At 34.8% G+C, this 24,055-nt stretch overlaps 3 protein-coding genes across 5 annotated transcripts; 1 reads left to right on the top strand and 2 right to left on the bottom strand.

Moving 5' to 3' along the window:
* The first annotated feature begins 5,056 nt into the window (after window positions 1–5,056).
* Window positions 5,057–20,438, top strand: LOC116170985. 2 transcript variants are annotated; one of them, XM_031487589.1, is made up of 8 exons: window positions 5,057–5,324; window positions 5,375–5,580; window positions 5,630–5,819; window positions 5,881–6,071; window positions 9,965–10,234; window positions 10,282–10,519; window positions 10,567–11,708; window positions 18,620–20,438. In XM_031487589.1, the coding sequence occupies exons 1-8, from the start codon at window positions 5,274–5,276 to the stop codon at window positions 19,260–19,262; spliced, it is 2,931 nt and encodes a 976-aa protein (XP_031343449.1). In that variant the 5' UTR covers window positions 5,057–5,273; the 3' UTR covers window positions 19,263–20,438. The 2 variants fall into 2 exon arrangements, with proteins under 2 accessions (XP_031343449.1, XP_031343448.1); XM_031487588.1 differs by having other exon boundaries at window positions 5,369–5,580.
* LOC116170986 (uroporphyrinogen decarboxylase-like) lies at window positions 16,632–17,912 on the bottom strand. Its single transcript, XM_031487590.1, has one exon. It carries the CDS (start codon window positions 17,805–17,807, stop codon window positions 16,686–16,688), a length of 1,122 nt encoding a protein of 373 aa, XP_031343450.1. The 5' UTR covers window positions 17,808–17,912; the 3' UTR covers window positions 16,632–16,685.
* A 1,315-nt stretch (window positions 20,439–21,753) lies between the features above and the next one.
* On the bottom strand, window positions 21,754–23,770 carry LOC116172415 (rho guanine nucleotide exchange factor 7-like). 2 transcript variants are annotated; one of them, XM_031489627.1, is made up of 2 exons: window positions 23,401–23,770; window positions 21,754–23,290 (listed from the first exon to the last, which is right to left on the bottom strand). In XM_031489627.1, exons 1-2 carry the CDS (start codon window positions 23,708–23,710, stop codon window positions 23,088–23,090), a joined length of 513 nt encoding a protein of 170 aa, XP_031345487.1. In that variant the 5' UTR covers window positions 23,711–23,770; the 3' UTR covers window positions 21,754–23,087. The 2 variants fall into 2 exon arrangements, with proteins under 2 accessions (XP_031345487.1, XP_031345486.1); XM_031489626.1 differs by having other exon boundaries at window positions 21,754–22,266; window positions 23,401–23,754.
* Window positions 23,771–24,055: the final 285 nt, after the last annotated feature.

Genomic DNA, 24,055 nt, shown 5'->3' with positions numbered 1-24,055 from the left:
TCCAAATTAATCAATAATAAGTTGCGTCTCTTTATATTTCTCACTCAACGCCCCGGCTAAAAATTCGTACAACTGAGAATTAACTATTCGTATACCTATCATCAGATGACAAAACAAATTTTCTTTCGATTACTGTCATTGTAAACCCTCTAAATTAGCGAGGGGGACAGCTATCTGCAAAAAAACTTTTTTCGATGTTAATTGTCTATGTTTGGTTTTAGAAGATTCACCCGGTATATTTTTCAAAATTTTGAAATGACATGTTTCTACCGTCAGCCATTTATATTGATTGGTATCGGCTGCCTTTATTACTATAGATACAATAAACAAAACAAAATCTCCGTGAATCCATGGCCTACTATTTAAAAACAGTTTTTATTGATTTTCATGACTTAAATTAAAAAAAAAATAGGTTGAATGCAAAAAATTGACGTTAAGATACTTACATTTAAAAATACCAACATTGGGTCAGATCTCATAAACGATGGCCGAAACATTTTTTACGCCACTGGATTATACGTAAAAATATCTAGCATAACTAGTTTTTACCTTCTTTCAGTCTTACATGGGTAATAAGATAATATGATAATGATAACGTACCAAAAAGTCAAACTTTTCGTGGTCACCCTGTATCTCGGAAACAAACCTAGCTAGATTGATTCTGTTTGTTACAAAAAAGTGGCGCAGGGTAGCGCAAGTCTCTATCTTTAAAAACAGCGGATATGCACTGCAGGCTCAACCAAAATAGGTCAAACAGTACAGGCATGGCGTACGGAAATTATGACCGGTTTGTCCAACTAGCACTGATAAAGGTATACACTTCACGATACCAAACAATACCTTCCCCAGCAACCGATCAAACTATTTCTGATGATCATGCTATTTCCAGTACATCTACAACACTGCATCTTTCCCCAGCTCTCTCTATTGTTATCACCTCAACCTGATAAGAAACAAGAAGAACATGTGACACCGTAACTTGTGATTTACAGTCAGATAATAAAATATTAAAATTGTAACCAACCGAAGCATTTAACAATCTAAATTTCACTAGGGGTTATAAGTTTAATGGTAGAGAGTAATATATAGAGTGGTCAAATTATAGGGTTAATAATTTTAGTAAATTGTAGGGAAGGTTGTAGTTTCCGGCGATCATCTTTTTTCTGCGTATGTAATTGAATTCTATAGCGTCTTGACAGTTTAATGGCTTTCGGATATCTGGGCGACAGCCTGTCCACGATAACAAAAGATAATTTTACCTTAATTAGTTAGGCGCTCCAACTCGCAAAAACAGGAATGCATTGTCTGTGTTGTGCGAATTCAATCTTGCAGGCAAACCAAACGCGTGGGATTATGATGAACTGATGCCTTACTCGCATGTAATTCGGGGAGTACAGCGAATCCGATTTAAAAGATAGTTCATTTAGGTAATGCGCGTCATTTTGAAGGAGTGTTAATTAATTCAAAAAAGATAGGTAGGGATTGATCCGGAGAAAGTTTTTGAAAGGATTCGGTTTTTACATTATTCAGTTATGCTTAAATGCGGACCCAAAAAAGTCCAGCCAATGACGTCCCGAATAACATAGTTACTTTGTCAACGACGACGAAAATGACAAATTCAGATATGCTATCATGATATCACGTAAATTCGAATGTTAATCTAATTATATGTATAATTGATCATATTGCATATTTTATCATGTAATGGACACAAAGTCGCCTCAGCAATCTGCCAAATGTGACTACTTGACAGTTTCTGGGTTCTTCATTAGGTGACGTCATTACTGGGATTGGGGAGTCCGCAATTTTTGGGGCCTGGGGCGTTTTTTTATCTTTGGCATATACAGTAGGTATCCAAATCCAAAAGTTCACAAGTACTGAAATATTTTTATGATTTTTAATGCTATCCGATTCAACTATAAGGCTTCTGCTATAAAATACACTCGTGAATTAACATCTTTCACTCAATGGTTAAAATATCCCTTTATCGTGTTAGATAAAAAATAACTATATTAACTACAATAGATTTGTAGATCAATCGTCCAAAGAACCAGCGGTTTTCGGAAAGGATACGTCACTGGATAGTGGTTTATAAAAATACAATGGTCTAACGAATGGAATATTATGCAAAATATTACGAAAATCCAACTCAACATAATGCATGCAGATGCCATATTAGAATCAATTCATAAAAAACGCAAAGGAAAACACAAAAAGCACGAACTTTAATCACTCGAGTATTCCAAGTGTAGGTATAAAATTCAAATACGCCATTACGAAGATTCGTCCAAATTCAAATGTAATTCGATTAATTGCCGTATCAAATTCGTCTCACTGAGTTACAAAAGGGCTATGAAAAACGATGTTAGAGGACAGAGAGAAAGATTCAATATTTCAGTGCAGAATCTTTTAAAATGGATGAATTAGAATACGCTATTTATAAAACTAAATCAGGAAATTGCCTGGCTCGGACGAAATATCCCCAAATTCATCAAAGTACTGGCTTCTTAAACTTTATAATGACATTTTAAAAACTGGAAATTTACCAAAAGGATTTAAACAACCCAAATTTTTAGTAAAATTAGAATAAAATCAAAGGGTGATGCATCTAGTTATAGAGTCCTATTAGGTACACTATGTGTATGTTACAACATAATTCTAAAATTATTTTAATGATGATCTACCGCAACCGCAAGCCCCTATTCTTTCGCCACTTCTCTTCAATCTCTACATTAGTAATTTACAGGGTCGCCGATAAGAAGGGTTAGCGGAAGTAAATGCCTCCGGGTACGGGCGCACACTGGGACGCATGTCAAGTCGACCTTCAATCCTGATGTTCAATCGTATTTTAAAAGAGAATTTTTGACGTATCGTGATCCTTAAGCGCTGAAGAGAAATAATTTTTTAACTTTTGCCAAAACTCGCGGGATAGTTTCGGTTATTTGAATAAGTTATAAACATTATCAAAAACAAGAAGTAAATACTTTTTTGGGTTTTCACTTCAAGATATATTAAAATTCAGATTCTGGCATGTTATATAACGGATCCACGAACACGGTGTTAAAAACCCGGAAGATGGATTCAAAAAAACTAAATTTATTTAAATAGTTTACCGTTCAGCAGTACAAGTGATTTTCGGTGTTGAGTGAGTTTATATGCATCTTAATAAATATAAAAATAAAAACTTACCCTTAGCCTTATCTCTACTCAATTTGCCATTGGAACGATACACAATCACAAACCGCCACTCTTACACATTTGCAAATACTGCACGCAAAATTGTTTGGTGAAGCGATAACAAGTAGAGGTCGGCGTCGGTGCGGCCTTTTTAATTGAAACTTTAGTGTCTCAGGAACTCTCCCTCCGTCATGAATTATTCCCTGTTTTGCCAAGTAAAAAATAAATTTTAAATAGGAGTGTGTCAAGTAGGTTGGTTTGGTTGCCAATAAACTACTACGGGTAGGGTGTGGGGTAGACACGATTTTCTCCTTCATAGTATTGTAAAAAGCCCGGGAGTTGTTTTCTATCAACTTTGGTCCCATTCCCTGACCCTACCTATCAAGGTCGGTTGTACCACCTTGTCTACAATATTGGAATATTTATTTGTTTTATTTTCGGTCTTTATTTTTAAGTGAGCGTGGTTTCAGCCTATGTTACTCTACCAACCTAACCCACTACATATTTACAAATATCGATGCCCGAACCAGGATTTGAACCAGGGACCCTTAGTACCGCAGTCGAGCTTCTGCAGCCTACACCACTGCGCGCCACTCAGGCCAACTAACTAGTACAAGTTCTTATTTAAAACAAATTATCACACCTCCTGGATATTAAATAAAAATTTAAAACCCACACAACAGACTGACGTTACTGAACTTGAAATTTTATAATGGGTGCGCTTATCATTTATAAAAAAATACACAAATTTATTCACGGGATAAATTCCCGTAAACTGACCTCTTCAGGAATGTTATAGAATGACTTTGTGTGCATTTTTGAAAACAAATTGCATCGACTTTGTACCATCCGCTAACATATAAGCTAATGACAATATTATCACATCAACATAAGGATTTTGATCATATACAAAATTATCTCGTTGAAAATCTCAAAACGATGAATAACTAGATACTTCAGTGCCTAGCGAAACAAAAACTGAAACCTTGTTTTCATATTTAAAATCAAAACAGAAACTGAAATTGAAATTAAAAGTTGGTACCTAATTAATGGAGTTTTAAGACATACTTTTAGTTCCATCTAAGTGTTTTTCTTGATATGACGCTATATTGTCATATAGGTATACCCAATCACAAAATAAAATTCCTTGAGCTTTTTTTTAACTAAAATGACTTTCTGTAGATTGAGGTATAATTTGTATTAAATAATTGTAAAATATGCGTATTAGTGCCAAGTAGAGTAGAGTGCAATTTACGTTGCATATCTTTACATTGGCTGTTTGATTTCTTGTAAATATATTTTTACAATATTATAAATAGATGGAAATATCTTTAAGTGCGACGTATAACATTGTTATTAATTACATTGTTTTTCTATTCATTGCATAAAATACTAATACAACTAATACTATTACAAAATTAAGACCGATAATACAACTTTTCTTAAATACACACGTTCTTTTCATCATTATATAAGAAACTATCATCAACTAATTGTTAGAGTGTTAGACGTTAGACTTATAAAAGTAGTATTTCGTAAGAAAGTTTTTCGATCTTTTCATATAATGATGGATTCACTAAGTTACATTAAACAGTAAATGTAACATTTAGATTTACGTATTGTTTACTTTACTGTTTATTTTTTATAATTTACTTACTCACTACGTGTAATAAAGAAAGCACAAATGTTTTATTGCTTGTAATTTGAATCGTATTAGTATTTTATGCCAAAGTGTTTTAAAAAATCAACTATCATCGACTTACCCTATTCATCGAATCCGTCCAAAAACCATAGTTGAATGCAAACAAAAATTTCATTTTATTTAAGTTGGTATTACTTTAATTTTCCTCTTTGTACGTTGGTATTTTGTATTATGACATTTAAATTAATTGACAACTAACCACTTTTTTTAAAGAATGGAAAATAGAACAAATTTTCTGGATGAAAAATCTCCACGTATTTAATATTTCACAGCTGTTAAAACTTAATTTTAAAAGAAATCGAGAAAATGTGGGAAGCAGGAGCAAGATACAATAAATAAAAGCCTTCTCTTCATTCAAAAATTGAAACATTTCCTAGTTTTATAAGATCAAAATATGTCTGGAATTTACGGATACAGCCGCGAGGCTGTGAGGGTTAAAGTTAAGGTAATCTTAAACTTCTTTTAAAGTAAATGCTTCAATTGGTGCAGTTGCAGAAACACGAGGGAGCAATTCAGCCAGAATTTAGAAAGTTTAGTGTTGACCCGCAAATCACATCATTTGAGGTTTTGCAAAGTATCTTAGGTAAGGCTTTCGATATCAAAGGAGAGTTCGCAATAAGTTATAAATTAAACGATGTTCACGGAAATGAATTCTATATGCCACTGCTGTCCGACTGGGAATTAGATGCCGCATTTTTAAAGTATTATTAAACGTAGTAGAATCTGTCTTTTAACTTTGTGGTGTTTTAGAGCTTACAATTTATCATTAGGTAGTAGTTCGGAACCCTGCTTATGTCTTAAAGTTGATCTGAAACCCTTCGAAGAGAGCTCCGATGATTGGGAACTTCGAAATAACGTCCATGTCATTACGCAAATACGTATGGGTACAGCTCAAGAGGCGAAGCCTCCCGCTCCACGTCTACATGGTATTATTAATCAGGTTCGTGCAGGGGTTCTGTACAAGTACGGCGACGGCTGTATCATATGGTGTATAATTTTAGGTTGGCAAAACTTTAAATATGGTGCAGAGGGCCTTTAATTTTGGCGATGACAGTGGTACTTCATTGCAACCGCCTCGTCCTCCACTCTCAGACTCTGAGTTCCGCAATTATTTAGATCCTGTCGGACAGATAACACACGCAAAGGAGTTGAGATCTGTTATTTATTTTGGAGGAATTGATTCTAGTTTAAGGTGAATGCCAGTGCTTAATAATCATATCTCAATTGTGCCCCATTTACATAAGCTTTTGCTCTAATAGATAAGAAATATGAAAATATGTTTGCATATCAGACACCTTACTTGGCATGGCTGTATATATGAATGTTTATACACTGTAATTCTACACGATTGCAACATACATTGTTCCACTCCGAACTACTAAGAAAATGTTATACAGGGCGTCCCAGATTTGAGATATGACGCAATCGGTTATGTTTTTTAAATGGCCAACTTAATTTTTAATGATTACTCTTAATGAGTATAGGTATCAGTATTATGCCAAATTGCCATTCGATTTGCTTATATAGTCCGGTCAAGTTAACATGAAAAATAGGGGTACCCTTGCATAAATTCCCAAGAAGCTGAAAATTCACATGAACGGTATGGATACCATTGTAATGAAATTTTGAAAAGTCCCCATCGATCCCATATGTGCAAAAATTTTTATTCAAGGTCAAAGTTCGCAAAAATGGGTTTTCTGAATTTTTTAGCGAAACGTTTAGTTTTATGATAAAAATAGTTCAGACAAAGATTGTAGGTCATGCAATTATATACAAAAAATGTCCTTACACCTTTTCTCCTAAGATTCAGTACTTCTGAGAAAAAGCGATTTCAAAATTTACTAAAGCTGTATTCTCTTAGAGAATTCTATTAGATATTCTATGCACACGTTTCCATGCCACCTGTGAGGTAGTGTATTTGACGCGTTTTTTTAACGTGGTTTCCCCAGTAGTCCTACTCCACAGTTTATTTTATTTAATCCTCGATTTAATCCTAGTAGGAGAATAGGTCTTCTCATTCAATTTACAAAAATGTAATGTGTGGTCATGTGGTGATGTACCTACTGAAGAAGGGAAAGCAGTAGGTCTTGAGGAAATATATCCATTGCATAAGGTCAGAAGCTGTAAGAGGTATGACTCGAGAATGGAACGTCGTACGAAGTTCAATGACTCATAATGATGAGTCTCAATAAGATGCACTCGCTGGTGATACTTAGATATCTAATTATTAGTATACAGGGTTGCTGGAAACAGTTGATTATCGTGAAAAATATAAAAGATATCAAAAAAAGTATTATACAAAAGCTTATAATTTTAATTATACAGGGTTGGTCACAAAGCTGTGGCACACCAATATAGAATTTTTTAAATGAAAAACTATATTATTCGATATTTCAATTCTTCTCTCAATTTTAAGCAAAACTTTTATGAATCATAGTGTCCCAAATTCAATTGTTTCCGGGTTATCAAGTTTTGAAAATAAACACAGATATCAAAAAAAGTGTGATACATCAGTTTTGGAGTTCTTAAATGTTTACTAGGCAGTAATAATTTTATTTATACAGAGTTGGTCATAAAGGCGTGGCACACCAAAATTGCATTTTTTTATTGGAACACCCTGTATATTTCAATTGTTTTGGTTTATCGAGTTTTGAAAGTAAACGCTATTGTTTTAAAATTTATTGAATGAAGAACAATAATAAATGACATCACGAATTTCTTTTATTATCATTATGTGGTTCTGAATAGAACCGATTGTGATGTTTGTTTTGAATGTTTGAAATCATTAATTATTGTTCTTTATTCAATTTTAATAAATTTTAAAGTAACAATGTACCATGTGTACTATTTTGGTGTATCTCAGCCAGTGGCGGCTCGTAAGCTGCGTAGAAGGTAGTGCCAAATTGTGCCCTCCTCCCCATTATTTTAATAGTTACAAATTTTTGTTTTCATATTATTCCAGTTATTTAGATTTTGAGTATAATTCGAATATTTATAATGCAAGTGACGGAAAAAAATCTAGCCCCTTTAATTTCTTTGGAGACTTTTTTCATAAGTATACTTCAAGTATGCATTCCAGTAATTCATGTTGTGTTGTTTTAGATGAGAATTAGCGGATTTTTTTGACAAAAAATCGTATGGAAAGTGTTACTTTTTTCACGATTTGTACTATCCGTTTCCATGGCGTTTAGTCCGATCTATAAATAATAGCAACATTTTATTTGCAGTTTTATTAAGGAGGCCGAACTATCATTTTCAACAATAGTTGTATAAATAACTATTCAAATCTTTATCTAAACAAGTACTGAAATTTATTAATTCTCTGAATATCTACTCCTTTATTTGCGGATTTATCGCTATTGTCGTGTCCTCTTAAATTAGATTCAGACGCATTTCGTTTTCTAACAATATTTAAGTCCGGTAACGGCCTGCTTAATTGCTTTATTTAAAGACTATCTTCCAGAGAATGTATGGAAAAAGGGTTGTTTAAATGATTTTTTAATTTGTGTATTTTACGTAACAATTAATCCGGGAAGTGTAATCTTACACAGAAGTAAAAAAAATTGTTTGACTTATCACGATTGAAACAAGGAAAACGGCGCAAAGCATAGTAATACACGTACACATTATTCAATTGTGCTTATGAGCCAAACTTCTGATGGCTCAAATTGTACGTATAAAACGCTACTTCGGTTTCGCTCCTCCCACCCCTCTACTCCCCGCGGAAGTCTACACTTGTAGGAAAATACGAGCCAGTTTCAGTTTGGCACGGCTCGACCGTATTTGAAGTCCACGGATAAGCACAAATGAATTCTTCTTGGTACCTAATTTATCAAATCATTTACTTTTTTTGTTTTAAGTTTTAAAGCACAATTATGTACTCTAGTGAGCACAATTAATAATAGTTAATTATATTTTAAGAATTGATAATTAGCAGGTTCCTTGAGGTGGTGCCATGACTCCTTGGCTCTTTATAGAGAGCCGCCTCTGATCTCAGCTGTTTTTAAAGCTAGAGACTTGCGGTTTTCGGGACCATGTCCCACTTTTTTGTGAAAAGTTTTAATACCACAAATAGAATCAATCTAGCTACGTTTGTTTCAGAGATACAGGGTGAAAACGAAAACTTACTATAATATTACTATCCTTTAACATAGAAAAAGGTAAAAACTGCACACTTTAGTCATTTTGACGTATAGTATCCAGTGGTGTAGTAAACAAAATTACCCATAGTTCATATTTTTTAAATGCAACACCCTGTATATCTTGACATTAATTCTGTTTGCATTCTTTTCCCTGATTATATTTATGTAGGTTGTGACACATCAATTTAAGCAGGAAAAAGAATAAAAAAAATTGACGTTAAAATTTACAGGGTGTTGCATTTAAAAAATATCAACTTTGTATTCAATCTCAGAAACGATAACCCAACATTTTTTTTACTACGGCACTAGATTCTGCGTAAAAATGTCTAAAATAGGCAGTTTTTGCCTTTCTCTGTGTTAAATATATGGGTAGCGAGGTATTCGAGGTAGTCAAACTTTTCGTTAATTAATTGATACAGCATATGAGGTTATACTTATTTGCCGTTCTAACACATGGCATTTGGGTTAGAGAGCAAATGGGTTTTACGAACAGCGGACGGTGACCTAAGTATGATACGTTACAGGCGTTTTAAATGAAAGTTGCTGCGCCAAAAAAAGATAACAACAGGTAAGGAAGGAGTGTCACTGGCTTGTGACTTTTAAGTGGATGTCCAAACCTGCCTCACCTGCTGTTATCTCTTTTTTGGCGCAGCAACCTCCATTTAAAATGCCTATAAGGTAGAGCATAATTCTTAGTTCACCGCCCGCTGTTCGTAAAACTAGCGGTAAAGATGCCTCATACGCCGTATTAATCTAAGCGCTAAGGTAATATGCGAACTTTCAGGAAAAAGTGGTATAGGGTCGCGAAAACCGCAAGTGTATCTTTAAAAACAGCTCAGATACATTTCAGTCTCAACCATAATTGGACACAAGGTACAAGTTGATGTATAAGTAGGGTGGTAGGAAAAGGTCGATATATATCATAGCAGATTATCATTTTCAGAAAAGTGGTCTGGAAACATATCTTAAATGTTTACCCAGATGGTATGAGTGGTCGTGAACGTATGGATTACATTAGAAGAAAAGCATCTGAGTATATTGCATTGCGAGATACATGGAAAGCTGCAGTTGCGAGGGGTCCCGTTGTGGGGGAGTTGGCGTACACAACTGGGATGGTGAAGAAAGATGTACTGCGAACTGATAGACATCACAAGTTCTATGCAGGTAGTGATGATAATCAAAACATTGCGTCATTATTTAACATACTAACCACGTGAGTGCCAAAACACATTTGGCTATTGCCAATTTTCCAATTTTCAGGTACGCATTAAATCATCCTAAGGTTAGTTACTGTCAGGGAATGAGTGACCTTGCTTCGCCTTTATTGGTTACTATGGGCGATGAAGCGCACGCGTATATTTGTTTTTGTGCCCTTATGTCGAGATTGAGTACTAATTTTATGTTGGACGGTATCGCCATGACGCAAAAGTTCACTCATCTAGCGGAAGGGTTGATGTATTATGATCCAGAGTTTTATAATTACTTAAAGAGTCACCAGGTGAGCACCATCAATTCGATTAGAAATAAACTGTAAGTGTGTTCTAGGCTGACGATCTTTTGTTCTGTTACCGGTGGTTGCTGTTGGAAATGAAACGTGAATTCGCTTTTGAAGATTCTTTAAGAATGCTCGAGGTACTTTGGAGTTCGCTTCCGGCCGATCCACCAGATGTGGAACTGAAATTGTTCGATACGAAATTTCAACCACCCATATCAACTCCTCCCATTAGTCCTCTCGTTAAAACTCCGCGTGAGAGCGCTTATACGAAGGTGTGCGCATTGAGAAGGCAAAGTTCTTCTATATCATTAGTAAATTATTCCGCCAAAAAGCCTTCAGTTATAAAACGACAAAACCACAGCCTAGACGAAAATGTAGGTAGATTAAAAAATGTTATATCGGATAATAAGAAGAAGCACCAGAGTTTGGACGACGCGACAATACAACAAAAACCTAGCAGAATGATTAGCGAGCAACACAAACATAGTCCAATACTCAAGTCTCCAAGATCCCCTAAAAACGATCTTCGACCTAGGTCGATATCGCCGCATGAATCAAAATCGGATTCCGTTGTCTTAAATAACCACATTAACTCCCATAAAAACGCATTCAAATTACGCAGTTCCAGCCTTTCGTCTAGCATGACGAACTTAATCAAAAACTCAAAGAGAGGGGGACATTTTAAAGACTTAAAAGAAAAAATCACAGCGGGCAAGGTCGGTATTTTTTCGTCATTAGACAGATTGGACATGACAAACTCGATCAAGGAAGAGATCGAAACAAAAGAGCAAAACGCGAAACTGGTGAGAAATTTTAACGAGTTCATGCACTTTGCGAGCATAAATAAAAACAAAATATCCGATAAGTTGATCAAATTGGGGGCGTCGACCGAAAGCGGTATGGACAAGCCGAAAATCTACCTGACCAAGTCGAGCTTCGACGATTCGGAATCGTCGAGCGTCGATCATACATCGACCACTGAAAAAATTAGGCAATATTCTTCGACTAGCTGTGATGATACGTTCGATGATTGCAGTCCGGATGACTCGCAGGAGTACTTCCCGTTAACGACGTCGGTAACGAAAGAGTTGAGGATGGAAATGGAAAATTTAGATAGGCAAGTTTTTGGCGGTAACATTCAGGATTGTCTTTTGGAATCGGATTCTTCGTGTAGTGAAGCCAGTAGCAAAATGTAAGTACCCATTTTTATTAATTATCTTCTAATTATTGACATTAAAAAGATCGTGTCAGTTTGAGTAAAGGGAAAAGTAGAACATGTCTTTACGGCAAAATGTGATGTTTTTTTTTGCTTGCATTACGCAATTAAATACGCATGGTAGGGTAAGTATTTCAAGGTTGATAAACGCCGACTTACAATACACCCTATACTTGAGTATCTCAATGATTCTAATATATTTGAGTTCTATTGCTGGGTGAGAGAAGTGTGCCCGGCATGGAATGGCATAACTGTCAAATGGAAATGCCCATACGATGCTGGCACCAAAATCATCCTAAGGCGTTAAAATAGATAATGGGATGTGCGTCACGTCTTATAACTCTCGCCAGGAAAGATTGCCGGTCACAGCACACCTTGTGTCGATTTACAATCTATGTTTTTCTTAAGGTGCGAGCGATTACCGAAATAGGATCGTGCCAATGTTGAACGAAAAGCCTTTTTGTTTAACATTGAGACGATACTGTCCCGGAAGTCGCTCACATCTTTAGAAAAACATAGATTGTAGACCGGGCTCAAGTGTTCTATGACCGGCAATCTTTCCTGGCGAGAGGTTTATTTATTTAGTATGGGCTTTTGATCTTTAATGGATTTAGGCATCAAGATAGCCTGGAAACTTTTGAGTAAGCCTGTTTTGAGAAAGACATGGGATTGCTTAACGACTTTGAAAAGCATTTCAGAGTAGTAGTAAGAAAGACACTACCCAATGAAAATTTAGACATCACCATTTGGAGTGATAATCTGGCATTAGGGGGTTCAAAATTTTACTCGGTAATTAAGAGACGGTTTTGGATGACTTGGAAGTATTCGCGTTTTGCGATTCGAAGCGATCAGTAAACAATCCTATAGAAATAGTCTCGGAAATAGTTAAGTGGCCAAATCGAAAACGACTCTGTTTCTTAATTTTAACGGCATTTTATGAGCCATTTTGGCCACATGGTTTTTTATATGTAAAAAAATGTGCTCAATCCGATTCTGGATGTTGCCAAGCCGAATTTTGCACTAGTTCACAAATACAGCACGATGGCGCCACTATCTATTGTATTGTGTACTATTTAGTATTAAATTGTTTTTTCTATTTCGGTGTCACAATGATGATTTTGTACAACTGTTAGTTGTACAAAGACAGTGATTATAGTCGTTTTTTTTGGTAACTCATCTGCATCTCTTAAGTTGGCAGTTACTAGTTAGTACAAGTAGGTACAATACTTCCATGTTTGAACTTCAAAATGTCAGTCTTACTACGCTGCCAACCTAAAACTTAACGGCATAAAAAGTGTTCCCAACATAAAACATGTTAGTTCTAATGTTCCCTACAGTTTCTGATAATGATTTTTTTAATTAAATTAAAGCACCGAAATAGAAAAAAATAGTATGAAAAACGCGTGTTACAATGCTTTATTGTAATACTCCTATCTTGCGGACACTCGTGGCTACGCTTCGCGTCACCACTCGTACCACAAGATAGTCGTATTACAATAGGTCGCATTGTAACACTTGTCTTTCAATATACTATTCCATAATTTATTACTTATATATACGTAAAAGTTGGTTAATTAACTTCATAGCTAGTTCGGAAAATGTAGGAAAATATATCCTGTGGTTATATATAGAGTGTCCCAAAAAAGCTGTGAATTAATTAAATTAGTGTTTTACATTTTCCTCTGCAAATTTTGTTTGTTATTAAATTTTGTGCTTTTTAATAACCGTTGGTAAGTATTTAGGTTTTTTCCAACTATATATACAGTGTGTAAAGCGATGGGGTATACAAGAGGGAATTTTTTTTAAAATATTGATTTATGAAAAAAAAATTTTCTTCATGATATTTTTTGCTTGCTTTGAAAGTACCAATAACGTTTCGATAATCTAAAATTTATTTATAGAAATCTGGAAAAATTAATTTTTTTATTGAAAGTTATCATTCTACATTATAATCAAAAGAGCGTATTGCTATCAATCCACAAACCATCGAAACGTTTTTGGTACTTTCAAAGCAAGCATGAAGAATAAATTTTTTTCATAAATCAATATTTAAAAAAAATCTGCAATTAAAAAAACAAAACCACATCGCATTTTTCAGATTATAACAAAAATGTGACTTTGATATAGAACACCCTGTGTATTATTACATAATATGACAGGTTATTAAATTCTTTATAAAACACTATAGCAAAAGTATTTTAAATATCCAACATTTTCAGATTATTGACGATCTCCTAGGACGTAGAGAGTTTATAATTTTACGGTGCCTGTCCATCTGTCCCGAGATCTGTTCATTAGCACATTAACTGAATTAACTTGAAATTAACTGCATTTACAGAACATATTAACTACATTAAAAGTTAATTTTAATTCATTAACTACTATTTGTACACCGAATAACTAGGTGGTTTACCCCTCGGTTCCCGCTGACACAGTGCAGCAGCTCCACTTAAATTGTTTATTTACCGCCCGCCAGATACAGACTTTATTTACAAAAAATATGATTTCATTTTTTAGGGTAATGTTCAGAAGTAACTTATCTAACTGTCGGTTTACTTTTTCCATAAATCGTCTTGATCGAGAGTAAAACAATAAAACAGGTTAGCGCAATAATCGGTGCAAAATATCTAATCTTTAAACAGCCGGTATTCAGTTGCTATAAACTTTAAAAAAAAAATAGTCCGAATATTTTGTAGATAAAGGTGTAAATTTATAAAATATAAAATTTATATATTATTAATATAAAATTTTATTTTTCAAAAACAACTTGAGTTTTTTAGGCGGACGCTCATATGGAAATTTACATTGGGTGCAGTGGGTACAGAAGGGCGTAGAGTTGCATCTTCTCATGATGCTGTTGCCGGGGACATTTTGTACCATACATATTGTCTCGCAAATGCGATAAGGGACACTGAAAAATCGAATGGTCAGACTAGTCCTCCTAAAAACTTGGCTTTAAATAAATTATGCTATGAACTAAAAGTGCACAAATATCTACAAATAACAAGTGTCTTGGCGACTGCTTCAATCGTAAAAAAAATGAGCAGAATGATGAAGAAATTTAAGTTCCGTTAAAATTTTTGAACGAAATATAGGTAATACATTTGCCGTCAGAATTATCTCTATATTGTTACCGTGTTGTCTGTATAATGTACCCAATATATAAGTTTTGCAATTTTCTGTGCCTCCTGTATGTTTTTTTAACACCTCAATCCGAAAAACTATGTAAAATGCGTCTGGCATACAAATTTATATATTTGGCCGCCATTTTGAAATTAGCCAAAAATCAGCTTGGCAACTTCCGAATTCGGATTCAGCAGACATTTTTACCCTTATAAACGCACGTTTCCAAAATGGCTCATTAAATGCGGTTAGACTTGCGATTTATTAACTATGGCAACCCAACTAAGAAGAAGTATTCTAGTTTTGAGACTCAGAGCCACCAATTGGTCCCTATTTGATTATTGATTCGTGTTTTGAATTTCGAAGCGACCAGTACGAGTTTCGCGTTTTTGTCGTTGGGGTGACTAGATTATTGACGTGGTATCAGAAGACCGAGGATTTTAAGGTCCCTTTTCAAAAAGTTAAATCCGAGGTTAAATCGTTTTGGCCAGGAATCGTAATCGCCAAAATTTACGGAGGTTCCAGTCTTGTAAAGAAAGTAAATCACCCCCACCTCACCTCGGTCTAAAATGGACACTTCTAACTTCCAAAATGGAACATTGGATTTTGACTTACATCTCGCGGGATCAGAATCAGGACAATATTTACATCAAAATGATGTAGAATTTATAGTTAATTTAAATTGAAACCCAAAATTCGAGACGGCAGGCAAACATAAATAAAGGTACATATAAGCTCTCACCCTTAAACCATTTGAGATAAAGACATGACAATTAGAACGACTCCATTTGAAATTATTTCACATATTTTGAGGTTAAAATTTTTTTGACACATGGTTCTCGAGTGCGACCGCCATCTTGACTTTTGTAAATGGCAACATATTTTTTATACAATGCGATCAAAAATGAGTTGCTGTCGAGACACCTTTGGAATTTTTGTTTACATGGGAAATCGCACTTAAGGCGCGGTTTAGACGCTACGATAAATTGTAACAATTTATCGTAACGATCGAATCGTTACGATTTATCGTTGCGTGTGAACAGAGGATTGTAGCGATTTATTGGAATTGGAATTGGATTGGATGGTTGATGGCGGCCGGCTTCAATTGCTGCGAATCGTAGCGATAAATTGGAACGTGTAAACAATATCAGCGATTTATCGCTACGATTTGTGATTAATGTTGCCGAAGTGAACCATTTTTGTATCCATTTGGGCTACTTGGACTGTCTCTAGCGCATTTGGCGAGTGGCGATCAAGTTTGGCCACCCAAAAAAAATATTTAGCGACACATGGCTACTCATAAATCATAATCGAGATTAAGATTCTATTGTAAGCAAGCAATGTAAGCAATAAAATGCGAGTATAATTTATATTAGTGGACAGAACCAAAAGACAAGTTGAAAAGTAAAAAAATAAAAACTGTATTAATCCGTGATCGACAATGAGATTGGAACAAGAAATCGTTACATGTAAACAGTACGCACTCTTTCGATTTATTGAACGATAAATTGGACAATCAGATCGTTACGATTTATCGAACCCAAGATCGTAGCGTCTAAACCGCGCTTAACTTGAACTTCCAAAGGCGACTCGACAGCAACTCATTTTTGATCGCCCGTTAGGTCTTTTGAGGTAACTTTTGGCCTAACTTTTAGACAGGAAATATTGTTGCTAGTATACCCTACTTGAAAGGAACTATATGATTACTTCTTTTAAAGGTCAATAGTAAAATTTGAATACAATGATACCCTACTGTATAGCTCTTAAAAGAAAAAATAATAAACCATAGTATTTATTCAAAAACCAGTACAGATTTATTGAGATTACATTCTAATGAGTCTTTATGTTATGGACAGTATCGATAAATGTTTTAACAGATTCTATCTCCATATCTGGATAAATTCCATGACCCAAATTAACTATGTAACGATTAACCCCAAACTTGGCTATCATATCTTTCACATACCCTTCCAAATCCTCTTTAGGTGCATATAAGGCACAGGGATCCAAATTTCCTTGATAAGTTACATTACATTCTCTTTTCATAGATTCTATGTTGACAGTCCAATCTACCCCTAATATTTCGTAACCTAATTCTGCCTGTTCTTCTAAACAGAAAGATGCGCCTTTGGCAAAGAGCACCACCGGCACATCTTCCAAGTTACGTTGCTTTAACTTATCTTTTACCTCCTGACGTATCCTTTTCAAGTACGGCAAACCGTACACTTTATACAGGGATTTATTCAAATATTCGGCGCTAGTGTCGAACAATTGCAAAATCTGGGCACCGGCCTCTACTTGCATTACAAAATAATCTATAATCACATTGGTTAGTAAAGTTAGTAAGCTGTGCGATTCCTCTTTATGAGCGTATAACCACCTCTTAGCCTTCGAGAGTGTCTTAGATCCACCTCCCTCGATCATGAAGGCCATTAGTGTCCAAGGTGCACCGGAGAAACCGAACAGCGGAACCGTACCTTCCAGCTTATGCCGTGTCAGCGTAATCGCCTTCCCCACATAATCTAAACGAGCAATTGCATCTTTACTATCCAACTTGCTCAAATTGTCGAGTGTCAACGGTTCCGGAAAGTAAGGTCCCTTATCACCCATTTCGACGATCATTTTCAGCGCCTGTGGTATAACTAATATGTCGCTGAAGATGATAGCAGCATCGAAAGCGAAACGTTTAATAGGCATTAGCGTTACGTTGCACGCGAGGTAAGGTTCTTGACAAATTTCAAAAAAGCCATGCTGCTTGCGGAGTTCACGGAATTCCGGTAAATAGCGTCCCGCTTGTCGCATGATCCATATTGGAAGTTTATCTGGTGTTTCACCTCTTGCTGCTTTTAGTAGACGATTGTTTTTTAATATCGGAAAGTTTTTTGGAGTTAGCATGTGTGTTTCGTATATGCTTTTATCACAATATGTTAATTCGTGTCCGTCTCCTGACATTGTTACGAATATTTAATGAAAAAGCCAAGAATTGTAAAATAAAATTGCAAGTAACATGCAGGTTAGAAAATTGGCAGTGTCTCTACTAATGCCCACGGGAACAGCGGTCGGCGATAATTGAAATGAATTAAGGCCGTTTTACAGGCTCCAATATATACACCTTTGTTGAATCATTTATAATTATTCCATCTACCGTTAGTACTTTGGGTATAGACCAGGGGTAGTGTTGGATAAAGCGTCGCTCTAAATAATTCTTATGTATATCTATAAGCGCCCACTTAGCCCCTATTTGGCTTTTCAAACTCTTTCTACAACAACAAAAAAACAAACCACTAGCATAAATGCTCATTTGTCAATTTTTCTATAAAAGATCAAAGATCATTCACAAATTCATATCTCTTAAACCGTTCAAGATAGTGTGCTCTTTGTATAATCGAATTCTTAAAGTATAAGGAATTTCTCGAGTGCCCGCACGAAATTTTTTGCTCCCCTATTTAGAGATTTAAGGAATTTTAGGAAAATTTTTGTCAAATCAAAACAGGAATACCCAGAATTGGAACTCGCGCAGGTGTAAGCTGTTTTTTTACCTTGAAAAATGCGCTAAAAAGTATCGCATATTACTGTAACATATTTGGTGTGCTGTGCTCAGTGAAAAAAAAAATCGCTGAGAAGCTCTTTTGTTTTACCATTTTGACGGCTTTTTAACAACATCTGCTGGGCTACCTATATAATGGTTGTGTTCTCCATAATTACTGAACAATTTTCCTTTAGTTGTGTTTTACGCTAATGGTAACCTGAGTCTTTAATTTCAGAAATATCACATCCCTATCTAGAAGTTCGTGTGATGGTCATGGAACAGACACAGCAGTTGGCAACGCCGAAACTTCTCCAATACTAGAATTAAATCTTCAACGTAGTGATAGTAAATTATATAATAGTTTAACAAAGCGCATTAGTAAAACAGACAATGTGTTTCTGTGGGAAAATCCATTGCACAAAAGCAGTCCTAATATAAGCATAAAAAACATTCCTACGCCAGATGAGCAGTTAGATATAGACTACGACAAAGAAGTTGGAGAGGCTCAAATAGTTCCAAACAAGTCTGCTAATACTAGCGCTCCAACAGGAGTAAGTGAGAATACTATCACGAAAGAGGAGCCTCCAATAGCTCTTACGAATTCATGTGAAGAAGTTACTGAAAAGTCATCGAGCATGTTACCTCCCCCTAATGAATTTGGCGGCGGCAATCCATTCCTTATGTTTTTGTGTATCACTGTACTATTGCAACATAGGAGCCAAATTATCTCGCAGGCCATGGATTATAATGAAATGGCAATGCATTTCGATAAAATGGTAAGAAAGCATAATGTAAATAAAGTACTTAATCAAGCGAGACAAATGTACGCCGGCTATATTAAGCAACACACAATGGCTCAACAAAAGATTATTTCTTGAAATACTTAACAATACTTCACAATTCTCATGTGAAGTGCACTAATTTTATTTTCTGTGATATTCTACTAAGTGTAGTTAAAAGATCTTTGTCAAGAATGAGTATTTGCATGCACAATTTCATAAATCACCAAAATCATTTTCTTTCTATTGCGAGTTGTTAATGCTGGTGAGTGTACCACAAATTTAAATGATCTATTCTCTGCTCTGTCTTCATTACTGAACTTTTGCAAGGGTGAACATGTTTTAATAATGTTTGTTGCTTCAACTACATTTTGTGGGCCATAATTCTAGTAAGCTGGTTACAAAACGTGTCCACCTTTATTATTGAATAGGGACCACTGGTACATCAATGTAGGCACCATTGCCCTCAACTAGAATATACTTGAAATTGTAAAATTAGCCGAGCTTGTATTAAAAAAACAAGATTTCCAAAAACTTGACTTAGTGTTAGGGTATGTGTGGCAGTCCAAATGGAAGACTTTCAAACAATAATCAGCATAGAAAAAACACACAAATAGAAATCCAACAGGGATAAGTTTTGGTGTTCTGAGAAAGCAGGGACGATATCTCAGTTATGAGCTGAATTAGATTTTATACCGGAAATAACACTTGCGGAGTTCACCACCGCAGGGCGCTGTGCGCATCCTGGTAAAATTTCCATATAAAATGTACGATCCGACGTCGGACTTCTACTTGTGTGGTTATTCCATGTCAGAAGTCTAAAGCAATAATTGATAGATGGAAGTAAAAATGTTCACCCTGTACAAAAGTGTTTTAAAACATTTTCCATAACACCCTCGACATGTTTTAATGAATATAAAATTTAGGTTACAATGTGCCTAATAATATAGACAAATATCATTTTGAAGAACATTTCAATTTACAAAATAATCTTAATAATGTATTTTGTCTAAAAACTCCTATATTTAATACAGAACGTAAGTTGAATGTTGCTTCTCAGTGAGAATGTTCTATTTGTGTTAATGTGGGGGTGTCGTTAACGTAAATTAAGGGCTGTCTGTAGTTAACTAAGTACTGCAAATCGCATTTAATTTTAAAAAGTTGTTTGGTTATGTTAAGTGTAAAGTGAGAAACTTCTGGTGGGTATTCCATTTTGTTACTATTTATTGTATTGCTGAACTTGTATAGTTATAGAAAATAAATTTTCAGATTATATGTACTGACTTTTCTCTTTGTATCCACGATTAATAGAGTAGGTAATTGGACAAAGTTTTAAACTGTAACTTGTTATGGAACAGTCAATATTTACACCAATCAAGCATTGCTTTTTGTCTCATTAATTGATAGTGACGAAGCTGAGAACATGCTGGGTAGCGTGAGCGCTGCCCAACCTGTTTACCTCCCATAGAGATAAATTCTGGGCTCAGTTACTCAGGATATAGAATTGTTTTTGTACTGGTGTTCCATTTTCGACTATTTCTTTATTATTGATTATGTATACGGGATCAACAAAAAAAGTTATACAACCTAAAACCCCATTTTTTTAAATGGAACACCCTGTATATTTTAATTTAAAAAACCTTTTCACAAATGTAACACACTAGGGATATAGTCATTAAAAAAATGTTGAACTGATAAAAAGAATACAAAAAATTTCAAATACATTTTTAAATTGTATTTGAATACATTTTTGAATTCTACGTGTCTACGCCTTTTTTATTATATGGTTAATATCGGAAAAGCTAGTAGTTTTAAAGATAATTCGATTTTTAAGAAAAATTGGGCATTTGCAAGCCTCAGTATACATTGTCAAAATTATTACTTAAATTTTGATTCCAAGTTTTATATCTTTTATCCTGGGTTAAGTAAAAGTAAAATAAATACATCTACTATAAAACATTAAAAAAATAGCTTACAGGCTGTTTTTTTCTAGATCCAAAGTTACAAAACTTCATATTAAAAAATCTCACTTTTTTTAGATGGAACACCCTGTATATTTCTCTGTCATCTTTTAGCTCCTCCAAAAACCTGCGACTTTTGATAATAATTCCCTATATCTATCTCTGATAGTTTCCGAAACATCTTGGTTTCTGGTTTTTATATTCTTCTTAAATAAGTTATATGTAATTTACAGAATAGTGAGGTGGCCATGCAAAAAAAGGCAATTTTTATCTGCCTCTTTGAAAGCTAAAATCATATTTATTAATTCATTTTTCTAATAATTCATTTAAGTAATAAAAACTTGAGAATAAATGTGATAGTAAAAACATAAACAAATATCTTGGTTTTTCTACTTTTTATATTTTAATCTGAAATAAGTTCTAATTTACATAATATCACTGAATTTAAGCTATGTTTCTAAATTTCACAGTCTCCTCTGACTACGCGGTTCAAATTGCGCCCGCTTACTTTTAGTTCATCATCATGCACAACGGTTCTATCCCAGCTCATTGGGTATATAATGATTGTTGAACATTTGTTGCAAAAATGTTATTTTGTGCAGTGTAACTGAAGCAGTGAAAGGGGTTGGCAGTATTATTTATTATATTAAATAATGTAAAATGTTCGAAACTATTATTACAGCTCTATAAAATTTTTCGTATGGAATTAAATATAACAATCTATTACAAAATACAATTACATTAGTTAATAGGCACTGTATTTATTTACATCTAAAAATAGGTCATAATTTAATACAGGGTCATTTACAGAGATCTAATAGTGAAAGAAATTAAAAAATAATACCATTTACGCTAATACAATCATTAGAATTAATTAACAATAGGTTACGTATATTAATTTAATATATTACTCTCCATTGTTGGCCACTCAATACTGTCGCAATCTTTACAATTTAAAGCTACATGCGATTTCATAATTGTCTGTAGGGCACATCTAGCACCACGCTCCTCTGTAAGTTGAGACGATAACGTCGCTAAATTTATTTCCAAATTTTTTATTTGGCATTTCATTGATTTTATAGAGTCTGCTATATTTTTTTCCGTCTCTGATGACGATCCATCATGATAAGATTGCACTTCAACTGAAATGTATAATGAAATGCAAAGCGTCATTAAATTATTACATGCACATGTTAAAAATTTAATTTGTACTCTCTACACCTTGACCCTCGCAAGTTATATTGAACATCTCGCTGTGATAATAAACAGAAAAGTAAAACTTCCCATGGTATTTGCTGAAAAAAAAAAGCAAAAAGCTGGCGAGTGAAATGAAAAGGCAGACATCACACCAGTCTAATCATGCAACGAGCAAACTAGAAGAGTAGAGGTAAGGAAATTTACTAGATTGTGTTAGAAAGTAGAAAATGGTAAAGCACAATGAATATTAATTGTTATATAAAAAGTGCATATTTTTTAATACCTATCTCGTACTTACTTAAAGTAGCAAGCGACTAAACTAAACATGTGCAGACAATATAAAATATGAAGTAGTTACGTGTCATACTTTACAATTAACCCATTCTACTAAGAGCGCCATTATAATTGTTTATACTTTCACACGCACTAACACTGCTTAATTACTAAACTAACTCACTTACAGGGTGGCTAACGACGTTTAAGTTGCAAAATGCTAAAGTCAAAGTTTCAATTTTTAACCATGCTGCGATAGCATCATTAACCACCATGTACCCATAAACCCCACTATACAAGTTGTAAAGTATAACAACTAAATAATACTGATCAAAACATTGACAAAAATACTACAGAGCAAGTACCTTACAAATAGTGCTACAGAAAAAGAAATAAAGTATGCAATAATGCATAAATATAGAATAGAAATAACACCACCCAAAATTTCTTAAAAAATTCTACTTACAAGCATATAAATAGAACAACAAACAAACTAAATGCTGTGTTTCACTCGTTTCATTATAAGTGAACCACAACACCAAGTGGAAGCTCTAACATGAGGCCGGAAGCTACGCCTGTGCAACGGTTGGGTAATAACAGCAGATGAAGAACGACCTAGATCGACACTAGATCTGTGCAAATTGGAACGTGCAAGTTTATCATGCATTTGTACATTACCACCGGTTAGTAGCTCCACTGCTTTTCCCAACATGAAAGATGAAACAGATATAGTTTAGGACATCGGCAATTAACACAACGATAGATAGACACGGTTGAAGTAAATTGAGAAGATAAAATGTACATACCTGAAGGAATGGTGTTTTTCGATTTTCCATTCGAACAGTACGCCTCGATTACGTCTAATATAAGGGCGTCTTCCGCATAGGTGGTCGGTTTACGATTCGATCTAATGGGCGAACCGTTTGATGCGGTACCGAGGGCGAGACAAGGACGCAAAGGCGGCGCGGGTCTTAGGCAACTTGCAGACCAGCCACGATTACCTACTGCGTTATAATTAGAGGGGAAGAGAGCTGAATATCCGCTAATACTGCTAGTTCCTGTCCCGGGGCGGTTGTTTCCGCTTGACAGTCCTTGTGCTGCCACTAGAGGAGACATCTGCAACAAAATTTTAATTGTCAGATGGAATTCACAGCCAATGCAATAAATTTAGTTTGACATTTACACTAATTGTTTGTCAGCCCGATGAAGGTGCGGTTCAGAGGCGCCATTATGGGCAGAGTCCCGCAGAATGATCCGAGCTCATTTTGTTATTGATTTAACAGTTTCGAAAAAGATTAGGTAGATTGTTACTAAAATATATTCGCGTTAGTTAACACATTGCAAGTATAAAGCGGCATGCAATGCAAGATCATTAAATAAGTACATTCAACCAATCGTGAGTTGAAGAATCTTTGAACAAGAAGGTTCCAAATTTAATTAAGCCCTCCACTTGCTTTCACA

Source organism: Photinus pyralis, unplaced genomic scaffold, assembly GCF_008802855.1.
Source record: "Photinus pyralis isolate 1611_PpyrPB1 unplaced genomic scaffold, Ppyr1.3 Ppyr1.4_LG5, whole genome shotgun sequence".
Lineage (NCBI taxonomy): Eukaryota > Metazoa > Arthropoda > Insecta > Coleoptera > Lampyridae > Photinus > Photinus pyralis.
This window is presented reverse-complemented; position numbering and strand designations above follow the sequence as displayed.

Coding starts and splice junctions, on each gene's coding strand:
- LOC116170985 (XM_031487588.1), top strand. CDS start 5,274: ATGTCTGGAATTTACGGATACAGCCGCGAGGCTGTGAGGGTTAAAGTT. Junction 5,581..5,629: donor TTAGATGCCGCATTTTTAAA/GTATTATTAAAC, acceptor GTGGTGTTTTAG/AGCTTACAATTTATCATTAG. Junction 6,072..9,964: donor GGAATTGATTCTAGTTTAAG/GTGAATGCCAGT, acceptor TATCATTTTCAG/AAAAGTGGTCTGGAAACATA.
- LOC116170986 (XM_031487590.1), bottom strand. CDS start 17,807: ATGTCAGGAGACGGACACGAATTAACATATTGTGATAAAAGCATATAC.
- LOC116172415 (XM_031489626.1), bottom strand. CDS start 23,710: ATGTCTCCTCTAGTGGCAGCACAAGGACTGTCAAGCGGAAACAACCGC. Junction 22,267..23,400: donor GAAAAACACCATTCCTTCAG/GTATGTACATTT, acceptor TATACATTTCAG/TTGAAGTGCAATCTTATCAT.